Source organism: Myxine glutinosa, chromosome 6, assembly GCF_964187855.1.
Source record: "Myxine glutinosa chromosome 6, kmMyxGlut1.1, whole genome shotgun sequence".
Classification (NCBI taxonomy): Eukaryota; Metazoa; Chordata; class Myxini; order Myxiniformes; family Myxinidae; genus Myxine; species Myxine glutinosa.
This window is the reverse complement of record NC_136266.1, coordinates 39,194,529-39,212,949: the sequence shown is the minus strand read 5'-3', so window position 1 is coordinate 39,212,949 and position 18,421 is coordinate 39,194,529. Positions and strand designations below refer to the sequence as shown.

At 44.1% G+C, this 18,421-nt stretch overlaps 1 protein-coding gene across 4 annotated transcripts in view; it reads left to right on the top strand.

Annotated features, from left to right (window-relative positions):
• Nucleotides 1-12,790, top strand: part of LOC137429702 (uncharacterized) — a 122,121-nt gene extending 109,331 nt beyond the window's left edge. For all 4 annotated transcript variants that reach the window (XM_068119866.2, XM_078779768.1, XM_068119865.2 and 1 more), the window contains one exon: nucleotides 12,426-12,790. In XM_068119866.2, the coding sequence (XP_067975967.2) occupies nucleotides 12,426-12,595 (170 nt within the window). In that variant the 3' untranslated portion in view covers nucleotides 12,596-12,790. The remainder of the gene's footprint in view (nucleotides 1-12,425) is intronic.
• The last annotated feature ends 5,631 nt before the right edge of the window (nucleotides 12,791-18,421 follow it).

Here is an 18,421-nt window from a genome sequence, read left to right as displayed (position 1 = left end):
GCTGGGGAGTGCCAAGCACCCCGTACCTGCACTTTCCGTCCCTACGGTCCCAAATACCGGAACCACCCGAATACCACTTTATTCGACAAAATGAGGTGCGGCCTACAGCCTTAGAAAACCAACCCTATATAAGTCAATACCTCCAACGACACAGGCGCGCATTCGTGCCGCGTGACGTTGTGACGTCATCGCGCTTTCACCTTAAAAAGATTTATTTGATATAAATTGATATTTTGATATAAGCCTTAGAAAACCAACCCTACAGAAGTCAAATGGTCCAATAAAGGGTGATGGGAGGGTGATGGCAGGGTGATGGGAGGGTGGTGGGAGGGTGATGGCAGGGTGGTGGGAGGGTGATGGCAGGGTGATGGGAGGGTGATGGGAGGGTGATGGCAGGGTGATGGCAGGGTGATGGCAGGGTGATGGCAGGGTGATGGCAGGGTGATGGGGGAGAGTGATGGGGGAGGGTGATGGGGCCTCCCTATAGAAGTCAGTACCTCCAACGACACAGGCGCGCATTCGTGCCGCGTGACGTGGTGACGTCATCACACTTTCACCTCAAAAGACCCATTTGATATAAGTTAATATTCTGATACAAGCTTTAGAAAACCAACCCTATATAAGTCAATACCTCCAACGATACAGGTGCGCATTCGTGCCGCGTGACGTGGTGACGTCATCGCGCTTTCACCTCAAAAGATTTATTTGATATAAGTTAATATTTTGAATAACTCGGTCAATATCAGTCCGAATTTCGCCAAATAAAGGTTCCCGTTATCCACAGATACCCCTGTATCCTCCTAGAGGCGAAGTCAGGATGAATTTCGCAAAAAATAAAGTCCTTCGGCAACGAAAATTTAACATGGGGCTTTCCTATGTAACTTTACCCCGAGGTAATTCCACCAAAAATCCCCAAAATTTCGCGGTCCCGTTCTATTGAGTGTTAAGCTAATCTAGCGACTGCAAAATCTGAAAACAGAATTAAGATCCGAGTCCCCGTTTACTCTCGAGGGCCTCCAAGAGCAAATCGCATATATTCCTAATGAAAAAAACCCCGGAGTTCCTAAATCCCAAATCCCATGCCATCCGATGTCAATCCATATATCTATACCTCACTACGAACGTTATGCATCTAATGATAAGCATTAAAACCATCAAAAAATATATTGTGACCACTTTATTTAACAAAATGAGGTGCGGCCTAGCATCTAGTCGAGACCAAGTCACCCAGGCCGATCACCCATTCCGACCCCAAATTCCTCATCGACGATAACTAAACAATATATTATATGAATCGCACCGTACATACCTCCTTCTAGATCTTGTTCTTGTCTTGATATACTCACTCAGGCTCACCCTATCACGACTGAGTCCTCTCAGCTCTTCCAAATGGCGCCCGCTCCGCCTCGTGTCCAGTCCAACTCCGAGCTCTTCTTCTTCGAAAGACCTTTGACACTCATGGCGGGGGCGTGATGACGTCACTGCGCTTCAGTCTTAGAAAACTAAGGGCGTGATGACGTCACTGCGCTTCAGTCTTAGAAAACTAAGGGCGTGATGACGTCACTGCGCTTCAGTCTTAGAAAACTAATTTTTATATAAGTTAATATTTTCAATAACTCCTAGAGGCGAAGTCTTAGAGAATTTCGCAATAAGAAATAGAGTCCTTCGGCGACGGAAATTTAACATGGTGTTTTGCTATGTAACTTTACCCTGAGGTAATTTTACCAAAAATCCCCGAAATTTCACGGGTCCAGCCCTATTGAGTGCCTGCGGCCTCTCAAGTCCCTTCACCGAGTCGGGCTAGAGTCAAGCTCAAAAGGGTTTTCTTTCCCCACTGATTCCGCCAAGCCCGTTCCCTTGGCTGTGGGTTCGCTGGATAGTAGATAGGGACAGTGAGGATCTCGTTCATCCATTCATGCGCGTCACTGTTTAGATGACGAAATGAATGAGTTCATTCATTTTCGCTGCATGATTTTTCGGGTGACACCGTCACGATTTCGGTCTTCGAGGCCGGCCGATAGGCACCGTGTGACCGGAAGGGACGAGGTTCTCCTGACCACGTGGCCCTTGACTTGGTTTGTCCGCACAATGTGGGCGCTTTGCCATCTGTGGCAACCTTTCCAATCGTCAATGCACACGGCCACTTCCCAGTTCTTTCCACCTCACCACATGCTTTACCACTTGCCATCACCTTTGTCTTTCCGATATTCACCTTCAGACCTTTTGTCTCCATACATTCCTTCCACTTGTTCATCTTTTCCTTCAGTCCATCCATACTTTCCGCAATCAACACCAGATCATCTGCATACAACAACTCCCATGGTAAACCCTCCTTTACGGTCTGAGCCAGCACCTCCATCACAGCTACAAATAGTAGTGGACATAGTACCGACCCCTGATGCACTCCCACCTTCACCTCAAACTCACCACTGTTCCCGTCCTTCGTCCTTACAGCTGTGCGTGCTCTTTTGTACATTGCCATCACTACTCTGATCAACCATTCCTCCACTCCTAACTTCCTCAATGCCCATGTCAATACTTTGCGTGGAACCCTATCGAATGCTTTCTCCAGATCAACAAACCCAAAAAACAACTTCTTCCTCTTATCCATGTACTTCTCCTGCAACTGCCTCACAATGAAAAGCGCATCTGTCATTCCTCTTCCTGGCATAAATCCAAACTGCATTTCGTCGATCTTCACTTTCTTCCTTATCCTCCTCTCCAACACCCTTTCCAATACCTTCATTCCATGCTCCAATAACTTTATCGCTCGGTACGAGCCACACTCCAGAGGGTCACCTTTCCCCTTGTATAGAGGGACGAGGGTACTCAGTTCCCAATCCACTGGAATGCGGCCTTCTTTCACCACCAGATTACAGATCTCTGTCATTCTCTTCACACCCCAACTTCCTGCTGCCTTCAACATATCTCCCACAATTCCTGTCGGCCCTCCCGCTTTTCCACTCTTCATTGCTTTTATCGCTTCCTCAACTTCCTTCTCAGTTATCTTCTCTGCCGGTCCTAAAACTGGGTTACTCTCTATGTTGCCATCCCATTCATTCTCTGTATTCAACAGCATTTCCATATATCTTTTCCATCTTCCTTTAATTCCATCTGGGTCGACAACGATTTGTCCCACTTCATCCTTCAAGCAACTCACCCCCATCACATCACACCTCTCTTTCGCTATCTGCTTTGCAATCCTGAATACTGCTTTCTGACCCTCTTCCGAATCCAAGCGTTCTCCGAACATTTTCCTACATGCCTCCTGCGCCTTTGCTACCTCTTTCTTTGCAGCCTTCCTGGCTGCCTTATAACTTTCATGCTCTGCTGTTTCTGCTCCCGTACCCTTTGCCTTCTGCCACTCTTTGAACTTCTTCCTCTTCTCGTCAATCCTCTTTCCAACCTCAACATCCCACCACCATGTTTCCGAGTGCCTCGGTGGTCCTTTTGTCCATCCACATACCTCACCAACGGCTCCCAACAGACTAGCTTTCATTGACATCCAACCACTTTCAAGCTCAACCACATCATCCTCTACCCTACTCAGCCTCTCTTTTAATGCCTCCCTTACTGTCACCTCTTTCAACCTCCACACCTTCATTCTCGGTTGGTACTTCACCCGCCGAGCTCTCCTCGCACCTTTCACCCTTATGTCGCAGACAACCAAGTGGTGCTGTGAAACAGCCTCCTCCCCCGGGATCACCTTTGTGTCCCGGAGGTGCCCCCTATCTCGCCGACGCACCATCAGGTAGTCAACGGTTGTCGTCGACCCACCTGACGTGTATGTAACAAGCTTATTGTCCTCTTTCTGGAACTGAGTATTACAAATCAACAAATCAGCTCCATCAGCAAACTCCAAAATCCTTTCACCTTCTCCATTTCTCACACCATATCCGTAACCCCCATGAACTCCCTCAAAACCATACATACTCCTTCCCACATGTCCATTCAGGTCTCCTCCCACCACAACAACTTCCTTATCTTTCACGTTTTCCATCAGCTTCTCTATCGCACACCAGAACTTGTCCTTCTCTTCATCGCTTCGACCAACCTGCGGAGCATATCCCGAGATGACGTTCACCAAGAGCTTTCCAATCGTCATTTTCACCATCATCAACCTATCACTCACTCTAGTCACACTCACCACACTGTCTACAAACTCCTCAGAAAACAGGACACCAACACCATTCACGCCCTCCGGGCACCCTTGCACATAAACTTGTATTTCTGTCCCTGCCTACCCTTCACCATTCTCACACCACTTCCCTTCCATCTCGTCTCTTGCACACAACATATGTCCACTCTTCTTCTGACCAATACTTCCACCACTTCTCCTGATCTCCCTGTCATTGTCCCCACATTCCATGTCCCAAACCTCAGAAACCGGTCTCCACTTCGGGCTGCACCCTGCCCATATGTACTTGTGATTGTCATGGTTCTCTTTTTGAGGCAATGTTTTTATGGCCGGATGCCCTTCCTGACGCCAACCCTCTTAGTCGTCTCTTACGACACAAACGACACAAATGATATTTGTTGTGTTGTGACAAAGGTTTTTCACGGCATTGAAAAAAAGCGGGCCCTGAGAGGTCTACTGGGGGGCGGGGGGTTTGCCCCCCCCCCCCCAAATAGTTATTTGCTTGTTCCTCAAACTACACACACAATTACAATGAAACTTGACCACAACCTTCATCACCCTTGATGTACCAATGTTTATTTGTGGCACTAAAAAAAAAAATATCGAAGTCTAGGGGGATCAATGGGGAGTCGAAGTGGGTCCAGGTTTGACCCCCACACCCCCCCCCACCGCCCCCAAAAAAAATCTGCCTCCTTGAGGGTGTACGGGGGGGCGTGGGGGTTGCCCCCCAAAATAGGTATTTGCTTTCTTCTCAGAAACTACACATGCAATTCCAATGAAACATGACCACAACCTTCACCACCCATACAACAACAACAACATGATGCATTTTAAGGCCATTTTCCCTGCTAGAGTGGGGGTTAGCCTTGCGGTCCTCATGACAATCTTCTCCATCTTGCCCTATTTTCTGCATCTCTCCTTGTTAACCCCCTTGCCCGCATTTCTTTTTCCACCATCTTTAGCCAAGTCTTTCTCGGTCTTGCCCGTCCTCTACTTCCTTCTACATTCATTTCCATCACTCTTCTCAACCAGTCACTTTCATCCTTCCTCAACACATGACCAAACCATCTCAACCTGTTCATCTTCACAGCATCAATCACAGGCTCTATTCCCATCATTTTTCGCAATTCATCATTTGTCTTCCTCTCTCTCAACGATACTCCGCACATCCACCGAACCATTCGCATTTCCACCCTTTCCAACCTTCGTTGCTGCTCTACGTTCATTACCCATGTCTCGCTCCCATAAATCGTAACACTTCTCACACATGCAGCATACACCTTTCCCTTCAGCTGCAACGACACTCCCCTCCTCGTCGGCACGCCACTCAGTTCCCGAAACTTCTTCCATGCACTTCTCACTCTAGCAACCGTTGCCGAGTCTGATCCACCTTCTCCATTCAGCATGTCTCCGATGTAGCAAAATGTTTTCACACCTTCCAGCTTCACGCCGTCTCCAAGATCCAACTCAACGTTTCCTCCATCTGCAGCTCCCTCTGTGCACACCTTACATTTGAATGTAGCTGCCACACTGGTTAATGACCCTCTCAGACCACTACATTTTTGATGAACCCACTCAGCGCACATTGTACAGGGTCCGGCTGGGAGGTGAGACGATTTTCAGAAAATTCGTACACGGTTATTTTTAGTCGAATTTCACTTTTTTTTTTTTTTTTTTAAAGACTACATATATAATGCCATTTAATGCACTGTAACAAAGACATTTAAAAAATGTAATTCATGTTTGAATTGGGTATAACAATGCAAGTGGGGGGTCTAGCGCATGCGTGATGGCTGTTGGTTACTCGTTGTTAGGCGCCATTTCAGTAGCCATGGAGCTGTGGACGATTGAACATCGCGTCTTTGTTGTTGAGACGTTTATTCAAACGGGTAGTTCGGTGGTGCTTTCACAGCGCAGATTTCATACTCACTTCAATGTTGGTCGACGTGGCGCCGTTCCGTCTCGAAACACAATATTGAAGTGGGTAAAAAACTTCAGGACAACTGGATCTGTGAGGCCGGGAGCAGCTCGGGGAGGTGATCGAACCATTAGGACCCCGGAAAACATCGAAATGGTTCGACAAGCTGTGGAGGCCAGCCCTCGTCGGTCAGCGGTATGGCACGCTCACGCTCTACTGATGTCAGACAGATCAGTTCGTCGAATTTTGCACTTGGACCTTCATTATCACGCGTACAAAATCATGGTGGTTCAAGAACTGCAGCAGAATGATTTCGTACAGCGGTTTACGTTAGCAGAAAGAATGCTGGAACTGCTGAGGGATGCTGCTGTGCTGAGAAATGCTGGAACTTTTCCGCGCGTCTGCAAGAATGCTTGGACAAGAACGACCGCCATTTAGATGTCATTTGTCAAACATGAATTACATTTTTTAAATGTCTTTGTTACAGTGTATTACATGGCATTATATATGTAGTCTTTAAAAAATAAAAAAATTGAAATTCGACTAAAAATAACTGTACGAGTTTTCTGAAAATCGTCACACCTCCCTGTGACTTACATTGTGATTACATTTTTTAAATGTCTTTGTTACAGTGTATTACATGGCATTATATATGTAGTCTTTAAAAAATATAAAAATTGAAATTCGACTAAAAATAACTGTACGAGTTTTCTGAAAATCGTCACACCTCCCTGTACATTGAATGGAGTTCACTCCGACACCCTTCCTGCACACAGCACAGGGCCACTTCCCAGTTCTTTCCACCTCACCACATGCTTTACCACTTGCCATCACCTTCGTCTTTCCGATATTCACCTTCAGACCTTTTGTCTCCATACATTCCTTCCACTTGTTCATCTTTTCCTTCAGGCCATCCATACTTTCCGCAATCAACACCAGATCATCTGCATACAACAACTCCCACAGTAAACCCTCCTTTACGTTCTGAGCCAGCATCTCCATCACAGCTACAAATAGTAGTGGACTTAGTACCGACCCCTGATGCACTCACACCTTCACCTCAAACTCACCACTGTTCCCGTCCTTCGTCCTTACAGCTGTGCGCGCTCTTTTGTACATTGCCATCACTACTCTGATCAACCATTCCTCCACTCCTAACTTCCTCATTGCCCATGTCAATACTTTGCGTGGAACCCTATCGAATGCTTTCTCCAGATCAACAAACCCAAGAAACAACTTCTTCCTCTTCTCCATGTACTCCTCCTGCAACTGCCTCACAATAAAAAGCGCGTCTGTCATTCCTCTTCCTGGCATAAATCCAAACTGCATTTCGTCGATCTTCACTTTCTTCCTTATCCTCCTCTCCAACACCCTTTCCAATACCTTCATTCCATGCTCCAATAACTTTATCGCTCGGTACGAACCACACTCCAGAGGGTCACCTTTCCCCTTGTATAGAGGGACGAGGGTACTCAGTTCCCAATCCACTGGAATGCGGCCTTCTTTCACCACCAGATTACAGATCTCTGTCATTCTCTTCACACCCCAACTTCCTGCTGCCTTCAACATATATCCCACAACTCCCATCGACCCTCCCGCTTTTCTACTCTTCATCGCTTTTATCGCTTCCTCAACTTCCTTCTCAGTTATCTTCCCTGCTGGTCCTAAAACTGGGTTACTCTCTATGTTGCCATCCCATTCATTCTCTGTATTCAACAGCATTTCCATATATCTTTTCCATCTTGTGTTGAAAATATTTTCTATCTGATACCACCCATGATGTACCAAAGTTTGTTCACGGAAAAAAGAAAATCAAAGTCTAAGGGATTCAACAGGAATTGTCTCCCAAAATAGGTATTTTTTTGTTTGTTTAAAGTATTGTGGTTATGTTAATATGATTGTACATGCTGCCCTGTCTTCTAGCATCCATTGAAATTGGTTTAAAATGCCGTGATGCGGTTTAAAATACCTTAAATCAGTGTAGTATACTTCTTTATTCTACCAGGTGAGCACCAAGGGGTATTGCCCCTATGTTTATTTATTTACATATAACTTGCATAGATCTAAGATTGCACTGGAACCTCAAAAATTATTTGTCAAGACATTGCCCTCCTGCATACATAGAGTTGTCCCTTTGATCTGGTAGCACCTTGATGCCATCTGCCGAGAAATCTTTGGGACTGATCCACAGCCGTTACCGGGACGCGTGCTTTTGACATTATCATTCATAAAGCTATTTTCACCCAGGTATTTCAAAGACGTGTTGGCTAGTTTTGTTTGGTGGATGGTTTTTCAACTTAACTTAACCCGTTTTCGTTCAAGTAGTCATGGTCATATTTGGTGCGATCGGATCGTTATCGTGCAACCAAGTCTTGCCCTGAGACAGCGTAACTGGCTGTCTGCGTATTACTCGCTTTGCTTTATTGCATAACAAGTCGTTGTAGTGCTGTGCATGAATGGTTTTCCCGTGTTCAGAAATTCTATACAAATCAAACCGTTGGTCCCACAACACTTGTTGATAGTTTTTTTGGCTGCTGGTACTTCAATTACGTTGGTGGTGGGGGAACCAAGAATATCTCCACTCGATATTGGCTCGTTTTGATTGATTGAGGTTAAATAATGGACTCTGATCTCATCACAAATTCAAAAACCTTGGTTCAACACAAAAGGAACTGAGGTTGTGAAGCAGAAATCCGGGATAGAATGAAGGGGGTTAATGGAGTCGTTTATGTTCGAGGGATACCGAAAAAATTGGAGGTTAATATCTACAAGAGAGTGATTAGACCGGTTATAATGTATGGTTCAGAAACATGGGCTTTGAGTAAAAGGAAAGGAGTTGCTGGAGAGGACAGATGAGGATGCTTTTGTGGATTATTATTATTATTATTATTTTTTACTTGGTTGAGACTTGTATAACAGTTAACACATATCTTACTATAATTCACCAAATGTCCGTCCGTCTATTCGAAGGTACCGTAAAAACGGCTGAACCAATCGAAACGATATTTTGTGTGGGTAATCCTGGGATCTCCAGGAGTAAAATAGGCTACTTAGTTTTCCCAATTTCAGCTTTGGTCTCCAGTATTCTCAGGTTTGGACTTCCGCATAACATTCGCGTTCGCATAACGTCCATTGTTCTCATTGTGACGATGTTGTTTTCCCGGGTGCTACACGAACGGCTGCACCGATCGCTGCACGGACTCGATCGGACTCGGTGACCCCGGACAAAGACCTTTTATAAGGACACTGGTTGAATCCCTGCTTGAGAGAATTCTAACCCATTTCAACTGAAGGAAACGTATCGGGAGTACATACGACATAGCGATTGTGAACACGATTATCGATCACGATCATCGTGTGTCGATCACTGTGGGACATTTGGTGAATTATAGTGAGATACTGTTTAGATTTTGATGATTTGCGTGGATATGATTGAACGGATGCTAAATCCGTCGATCTCCATCTCCATCGATCGCTAACAGATCGCTGTCTCCATCGATCTTGCCAAGGCCGTAACAGCTATCGGCTCAAAATCCTTTTAACTGTTGATTTGGTACAGTTACACATTTTGGGAATTTGGTGCACGTATCGGGAGTACATACGACATAGCGATTGTGAAAACGATTATCGATCACGATTCACGATCATAGTGTATCGATCACGATTTGAAGCATGATGGAATAATATTTACCGATATGAACAGTGATGTGGCTTTTATTTAAATTCTGAAGATACTGTTTAGATTTTGATGATTTGTGTGTGATTTGATTCAACGGATGTTCATATGAATCGTTTAAAAAAAAATTTTAAACCTTCAATTTCTGATATTTTGCCATCGCCATATGCAGATTCGCCACGGTCCCACGATGGATGTTTGTATACATGAACGTACCCGTTTGTTTGCGAACAGGTACGTTTTTCATGGAAGTCCTTCACGAACTTGGTCCATGTCTGATGTGCGTCTGAAGGTGCTACAGGAATGTGGAATTTATTGGTTTCATGCTTTAGCATTCGCCGTATTTGCATTGCCTGTTTGCTTCTGGCCTCCCACCCATGCGTAGCACGAGTATGTCTCTAGTAACATATAATAAAGGGAGGGGGAGAGAGAGGGCAGCATAACAGCAGGGAACAGGGACGGACATCTGTGGAAGAGAGAGGGCTGGGGCAGTGTATACGGGATAAACAAGATGGACATTACAGGGGATTTCAGGGGGAAAAAAAGAAAGGAATTTGAAGGAGGTGGGTTTGGGGTGGATTAACAGGGATAGAAAAAAGATGAAGGGGTGTCATGAATAGAGTGGTTAAGGAACGAGGAGATGCACAAGAGTTGTAAGACTGTATATAAAAGGGTCTGTCCAAGCGTGCGTGCGAGTTTCACCCATTGGTTGGAAGTTTGCTTGACTCTGCCCACAATTTGTATTTTTTTATGCTTTACAACCATTTAGAATTAGAACTACATAATTGCCCTTTAGAACCCTTTCAAACAGCACTTTTACTGCAGAGGTTATGCAGTTTTGCTATGATTTCCAACTATTTTCCCTTTAAAGTTTAAACTGTGATGGGTTTCTGTGAAGTCGGTGATAGCATAACATGCTTTTATGAGCAAGAAGAGGGTGAGAGTAAAGATGCAACTTTGGGAGGTTGAGGCTATAGGAATGGAGGGTGGAGAGCAAAGATTGGAGAGAGTTGGGAGGGGGAGGCTGAGGAGGCTTTTTGGTTGAAGAGTTGTCAGTTGTCAGAAGTTATGGGTGTGTGTGTTTTACTGATAGGATTATAGACGACGAAACTGAAGACTTGCTGAAAGGAGGTTGTGGTGCTTTGGATGTGTGAGGAACCAATAAAGAAATCATGGAATGAGGAAATTAGAGGGAAAAGATCAAGAGGAAGAGGATGACAGAGATTAAGGTGGAGCGAGGTAGTGGAAAGCGATTTGAAGAACTAGGGACTGCCAGAAGATGCAGAGGGCAGAAGGAAATTAGTCAGGTTCACTATGTTTTTTCGTTCAAAATCATGGTAGATTAGCAAACATATACATTTTTGGAAACGTTATTACATGGAAAATCTGAAAATCAATGTTTACATTTGCCAATTCCGACCAATTCGATTCGACCAATTCGACCAATCGACCAATTCCATTCGACCAATCGCTTCGTTCGACCAATTCGATCGATTCGATTCATCGAATTCGATTCGTTCGACCATTCGACCAATTCGATCGATTTGATTCGATTCGATCGACCATTCGACCAATTCGATTTGCCAATCAATTTGACCGACCTTTGCTTGTGTGGAACGGACTGTGAAAACGATGCGGACTATATTGTCGGATACGACACACAGGACAGTGATGACGAACTCTAAATGGCATATTCTGTAATCGTGTATGTTTGATGCCATTGACTGCCTGTGTATATTTTGTCATTGACTGCCTGTGTAGATGTGAAGTTATACTGACTGCATGTGTATATATGATTTTGCTGACTGCCTGTGTATGTTTGGTGATATGAATTATTGTGACACATTTTGATGTTATTGACTGCCTGTACAAAATGATAACATGTATTTGATTATGCAACTTATCGCGAATATAAAGACAGTATTTTGCAATTCAAAACCTTTGATTCGTGTCTTACCATTCCCCATAGCACTAATTTGATACTTTCATTGGATTCCTTGTCCCTGAAAATATAGGTTTAGTATATTTTTAAAAGTTTTTAGGGTAATTAGAGGCAGAAATAGAACAAAATATGTATTTTACAGTGGCCATTTTGAAAATCCAAAATGGCCGCCATACAGGTATCTCTCCAAATGTAAACATTGATTTTTAGTTTCCTTATGCTATAACCTTTCCAAAAATGTATAGGTTTGCTAATCTACCATGATTTTGAACGAAATATAATTTATTGACATAGTGAATCTGACTAAATGGAGAAGGCAGATCTGAGTGGCTGACTTCCAACTTTTGGTATTAGGATGGAGAGAAGAATGAAGATCTCATCACACGTGTCAATATTCCAACAAATTTCCCTTCCTCTGATTGTTGCAATGGCCACACCAGTTGTTTTAATGGAACTTTCTTACGCACCTTAAAACAACATTATTGGATTTCGAGTGCGAATCAATGATCGTTTCCACACTTCTAACATCCAATGCCGAGTAGTTTTCAGGCAGCTCTTTCCTTTCGAAACGAGTAGTTTGATGTGTTTAATGTTTGCTCGAGTGACAGACAGCATTCCACAACAAATAGTTTGCGTCGGCATCGAAGCACCCACTTTGTTTTCGAATGTTCAGCAACAGGATGATAATTTTATTATGCAATATGTTGACTCTGCTTGCGCAGACGTATTCACTTCAAATTTTCTTCTGCAGGTGAAGACGGCATGGTGGAAAGCGAGGTTAAGCCAGGGATATCAAATGGACATTCAACTGACTCACAGATCGCAGTGATGGAAGAAAACCCGACTGAAGGAGGAATGGATTGCTTTGATGGGAAAAAGAGTGCAGGAGGAGAAGAGAAACCGGCATTTAATGTTGTGTAATGACTGAATGGAGAAAGTTTGTTTTGATATCTTGCTGCTTTCTAAAAAAAAAAAAACATTTATCGGTTTTATTTTCCCCCTTTTTTTTTTTCATGAGTTGATGCAGTTGTGAATACGATGGGATTTCTGACCCCCTTCTTAACCTATTGTGCTGTTCTTAACACGTTTTGTTAATAAATGTTGCATTTTTGTGTAGTTTTGCCTTTTGCTTTCGTTGCAATGAGTAACAAAACCTGACCTTTGATCTCGCGCGCGCACGCAAAAGCGAAAAGCAGGGCTAAGCTATTGCTTTGTCCGTCCGGCTGACCACAAACGTCAGTTTATGTTCGAGGATCAACTTGTTTCAATTGAATGTTATATTTTGAACACGAAAGGAAAAACAAAGCTGCCATTTAGCACAACTTGGACATGTTAAATAGGGTGGTGTACAAGACTGCTTCAATAGGGCTAAACCTCCAGAATTTTTAAACTATCTTTAAAATCGGTATTTTACACCGCTCCTTTCCTATGCCATCTCCAGGCGCTGCATAACGTCATTGCCGGGCACCGAAGGGGGCTCGGCAATGACGCACGCTGAAAGGGAGTACTCGTTTTAACTCCGGTTGTTTGTTTTTGTTTCTTTTCTTGTTTGCTCGGGCGATATCTCAGCCATCCTTTGAGCTGGGAAGCTGAATTTTGGCACAATAGTGAGCAAGTGATTTGGCAAAAACGGTTTTTTTTTTTTGATTAATCAATTAATTAATGACTTACTTGATTATTATTGATTGATTAAGTACTGATGTATTTCCTTTCTCATCTGGGTAATATCTCAGGCACATTTTGAGCTAGGAATCTGATATTTGGACACGACAGTGACCAAGTGATTTGGCTATAAAGGATATTTTTGATTTATTGGTTACTTGATCTCTTTATTATTTTTTGATTAATCAAATATTTAATTTTTGATTGATTAATTTTCAAAAAGTTACAGCTTCGGATGAAACACTAGTGGTTCATGAAACACTATTAGTCAATTGATTTAGAAAATATTGCATGATCATTATTGGTTGATTTTAGTTATACAATCAATCAATCAATCAAGCAATTATTGTACACCTCTCCTTCCCAATACCGTCTATGTGCTGCACGGCGGTATTGCCAAGGGCGCCCCGGCTATACCACGCTAGAGGATATTTATTTATTTGGCATGGGGGTGGTGTACTTTGAATGTATCTGTACTTGTTTTACTTAAATTTAAGTATATACTTGAACACTGCATGGGGTAATGTGTTCTATAAACTTTATAGTTTGTGTAATTGTACATTTTGTTGCACCAAGGAGGCTTCGCAGGATTGCATAGTCATGCACACTTACCTTTGAACTATCTTGCCTGTGTGCGAATCTCAGTCCAGCTATAAACTGTCATCCTGGCATCGATGTATGTGCCATCCGTTGGATGGACGTTGACCTGGAGGACCCGTCTGGTAGCACTTGGCATTGGTCGACAATAAAGATCAGTGTCCTTTGCAAAGAGGCCAATCTTCGATCAAGCTCCAGATTTGCATCACCTTCAGTTGAACGGCGGACCTGGCCAGCCGGTTCGTGAAAGACTTGGCCTAAAAAAAAAAGCGTTCCCCAACCGATGCCGCATTAAGGTGGCAATTCAGAGCAGAAGTCCTTCCAGGAAGGAAATCGGAATGGAAGAGATTACTTGGCCAACCATGATTGACTAGCGGGATCACCCGTGGGGATCCCACGGGCATGGATGTGTGTGACATTTCGACATATTGAGTTAGATGCTGCACATTCATTTTTACAAAATGGTTACTGGCAAGTCATCAGATCCAGAAATGGTGTAATGAACACAATTTATTTATTTCACATAATATGTGACCCCTCACTCCTCTCCACCTGACACTCTCCTCTCTCCACCTGACACTCCTCTCCTCTCCAATCCCTCACATTCCTCTCCTCTCCAATCCCTCACCTCTCCAATCCCTCACACTCCTCTCCTCTCCAATCCCTCACACTCCTCTCCTCTCCAATCCCTCACATGCCTCTCCAATCGCGCCTCACACTCCGCTCCAATCGCGCCTCACTCCTCTCAAATCACGCCTCACTCCTCTCCAATCGCGCCTCACACTCCTCTCCAATCGCGCCTCACACTCCTCTCCAATCGCGCCTCACACTCCTCTCCAATCGCGCCTCACACTCCTCTCCAATCGTGCCACACTCCTCTCCAATCGCGCCTCACACTCCCCTCCAATCGCGCCTCACACTCCCCTCCAATCGCGCCTCACACTCCGCTCCAATCGCGCCTCACACTCCTCTCAAATCACGCCTCACTCCTCTCCAATCGTGCCTCACTCCTCTCCAATCGCGCCTCACACTCCTCTCCAATCGCGCCTCACACTCCTCTCCAATCGTTCCTCACACTCCTCTCCAATCGTGCCACTCCTCTCCAATCGCGCCTCACACTCCCCTCCAATCGCTCCTCACTCGACTCTCCAATCGCTCCTCACCCGCCTCCAATCGCCCCTCACTTCAATCGCGCCTCACAACCTCCAATCGCACCTCACGCCTCTCCAATCGCGCCTCACACTCCCCTCCAATCGCGCCTCACTCCTCTCCAATCGCGCCTCACTCCTCTCCAATCGTGCCTCACACCCCTCTCCAATCGCCCCTCACGCTCCTCTCCAATCGCGCCTCACGCTCCCCTCCAATCGCGCCTCACGCTCCCCCTCCAATCGCGCCTCACACTCCCCTCCAATCGCTCCTCACTCTCCTCTCAAATCGCTCCTCACTCGCCTCTCCAATCGGCTTTTCCCCGTCTCGTTTCTCTCGTTTTTCTCCCGTCTCGTTCTTTTTCTTGCTCCATCATGTTCAGGTCTGCATTGACGTTCGTCGATGGACTCGTTCGCCCGTCTCATTCGTTTTCTTGCTGCATCCTGTTCAAGTCTGCGTTCTTCATCGATCGTCTCATTCATTTTGGAAATAAAAGTTTCCACGCAGCGCATGAATTGTCACGATCCTCAAGAGGAAGTGTCTCGTAATCATCAAATGATAAATGGCAAGTAAATTACATTGTGAAAATTAAAGATTTCAAATAAACATATTTAAAGTGTATGCGCACATAACTAATAAAAAAAACGAAGAAATATCTCTCGGTAATTTCCTGAAACATATTTTACTTCCGGCTAATAATGTTGAATTAAATAAAAACGAAGAGATATTTGTCGGCATCATTGTTGACGTTTTTGTGACGACTGTCATCAAACGAAAAAGTAATATATCTTAACGGAAAAGCAAAAGCGAATTTTTTATATATGTCGACACGTTGCCGTCGGTGTCATGTTGGGCGGTGTATGATACAGCATGACGCGATTTTTAAAAATATATCTCTGCATTTTCCCGTGTGTGTGGAATGTTCTCAATTATTGCTGACACCGAGTCTAAAACCATCGATAAAAATGAAATCAGATGGTGAGTTAGATTGGAGATAAAGGCGTGAGAGAGACTCGGTGGCCTTGAAGTTACAGGCGTTTGAGAATTCATTTCGTTCTATAAACGGCAACTTTCATCGGATTTTCTTCCCGTTTTTTTTCAACCGAGTCTAAAACTATGTTAGCGACTGTGAAAAATGAAATGATATATCGAATTTGATTTGAAATAAAACTGGGAGAGAGAGCAAGACACCACGGGCCTACAAAACAGGCCTCAAAGCTATGCGAGTTAATAAAATGGTGGATATTTGTTTATATGAAGTGAAGCCTCTCCCAGATTGGGTGGAGATACTCTGCAAACCGTGTAAGCCACGCCCAACAGACAGACAGAATCATCTACGGCTATTATAATATAGACTAGCGGGGTCACCCGTGGGAATCCCACGGGCATGGATGTGTGACATTTCGACATATTCAGTTAGATGCTGCGCCTCCACATTCAGTTATATAAAATGGTTACTGGCAATTGATCACATCCACAAATGATGTAATCCACACAATTTATGTACTTTACATAACGTTAATAGGAATACATGCCTGTGTAGATGGGAAATACAGTTTGTTTGAAATAAATCACAAATATCAGAAGAAAGTTTTTAAAATTTAGAACTATTCTCTCAGAGTTAAACATCACCGTAATATTATGCGGTTGCTTCAACGTTTTCGGTAAATTATATGTCATTCCCATCTACACGGGCATGTATTCCTATTAACGTTATGTAAAGTACATAAATTGTGTGGATTACATCATTTGTGGATGTGATCAATTGCCAGTAACCATTTTATATAACTGAATGTGCAGGCGCAGCATCTAACTCAATATGTCGAAATGTCACACATCCATGCCCGTGGGATTCCCACGGGTGGGAATCCCACGGGCATGGATGTGTGTGACGAATTTTAAATATATGTCGACTGTTATTTTAGGCGGTGTATTTTCGTTTATCATCATGGCGCGATTTTAAAAAATATATCTCTGCATTTTCCTCTCCAATACCTCCTCACACTTTACACACACACCGGCCCATGTTTACATATACACACACACACACACACACACACATACACCCACACACATATACACATACACACACACGTACATCGACACACACACACACACACACGTACAGACACATATACACATATGCAAATATGTATACACATATGTATCCACATATACGCACATTATACACATATATACATCTCCACACACACACACAGACACAGACACAGACACACACACACACGTACAGACACATATACACACATACACAGACATATATATATATATATATATATATATATATATATATATATATATATATATATATATATATATATACACATACAACAACAACACGCATTTTAAGGCCATTTTCCCTGCTAGAGCGGGGGTTAGCCTACATACACATACACACACATATATATACACACACACACATATGCACACACACACACACGTACACACACGTACACACGTCCCACATGTATATATCCCACATCCCACATGTATATATCCCACATCCCACATGTGTATACATGTTTAAAGTGTACGTGCTCTTCCCCCCTCCCCCGCCCGGCAACGCTGGGTACTTCTGCTGGTAGTCAGGCAGATAGGTGTATCCATCATAAGAATTGTGGGTTTAGACGTACAAGCATGAAATTTGGCACAGTCATAGATAATAATCTAATGAATAATTCCAGATGTAGTGAAATTATACCAAGGTGAACCCAGGGGTGCTCGCTACGGAAGGGGCCGTCTATAAGACCCGGGACAACCGGGGCGTGCGGACACTTCGGCGGGACTCGCTGTGACGTTATCCAGTAGTTTGAATCAATGGTATGTACGCCCCCAAATGCTGCGCTGACGATGCGCTGCGCTAACCATTGTTATATTGAAACTTCCATTGCTGTTCTTGAAATGCTCTGATTTAATGCCTATTGCTGCATGTATTGTTACAGGATGTATTGCCGATCTAAATGATATTAAAGCCTACCCAGAGGTCAAGTCGTGTCTGAGCTTGATTTTCATGACATTTAATATCATTTAGTTCGCCGAATGGCTGACCACAAGATGATCGTGGTTCCGATTCTCGGAGCCGACCCTCAAGCTGACGGATCTGCATCGGAGTTTGCTCATTGGCTCAACACGCTGCAGAATTACTTCGCTGCTCACGAGACAGAGCCAACCGCTGCGATAAAGCTGTCCGTGTTACAGTCCAAGGTCCATCACACTGTTTTCAAGACCATTTCTCGATTTGGGACGTATGCTATGGCCCTAGCCGAGCTGAAGCGCCTCTACGTAAAGAAACGGAGCGCTGTGCACGGCCGGCATCAACTCTCT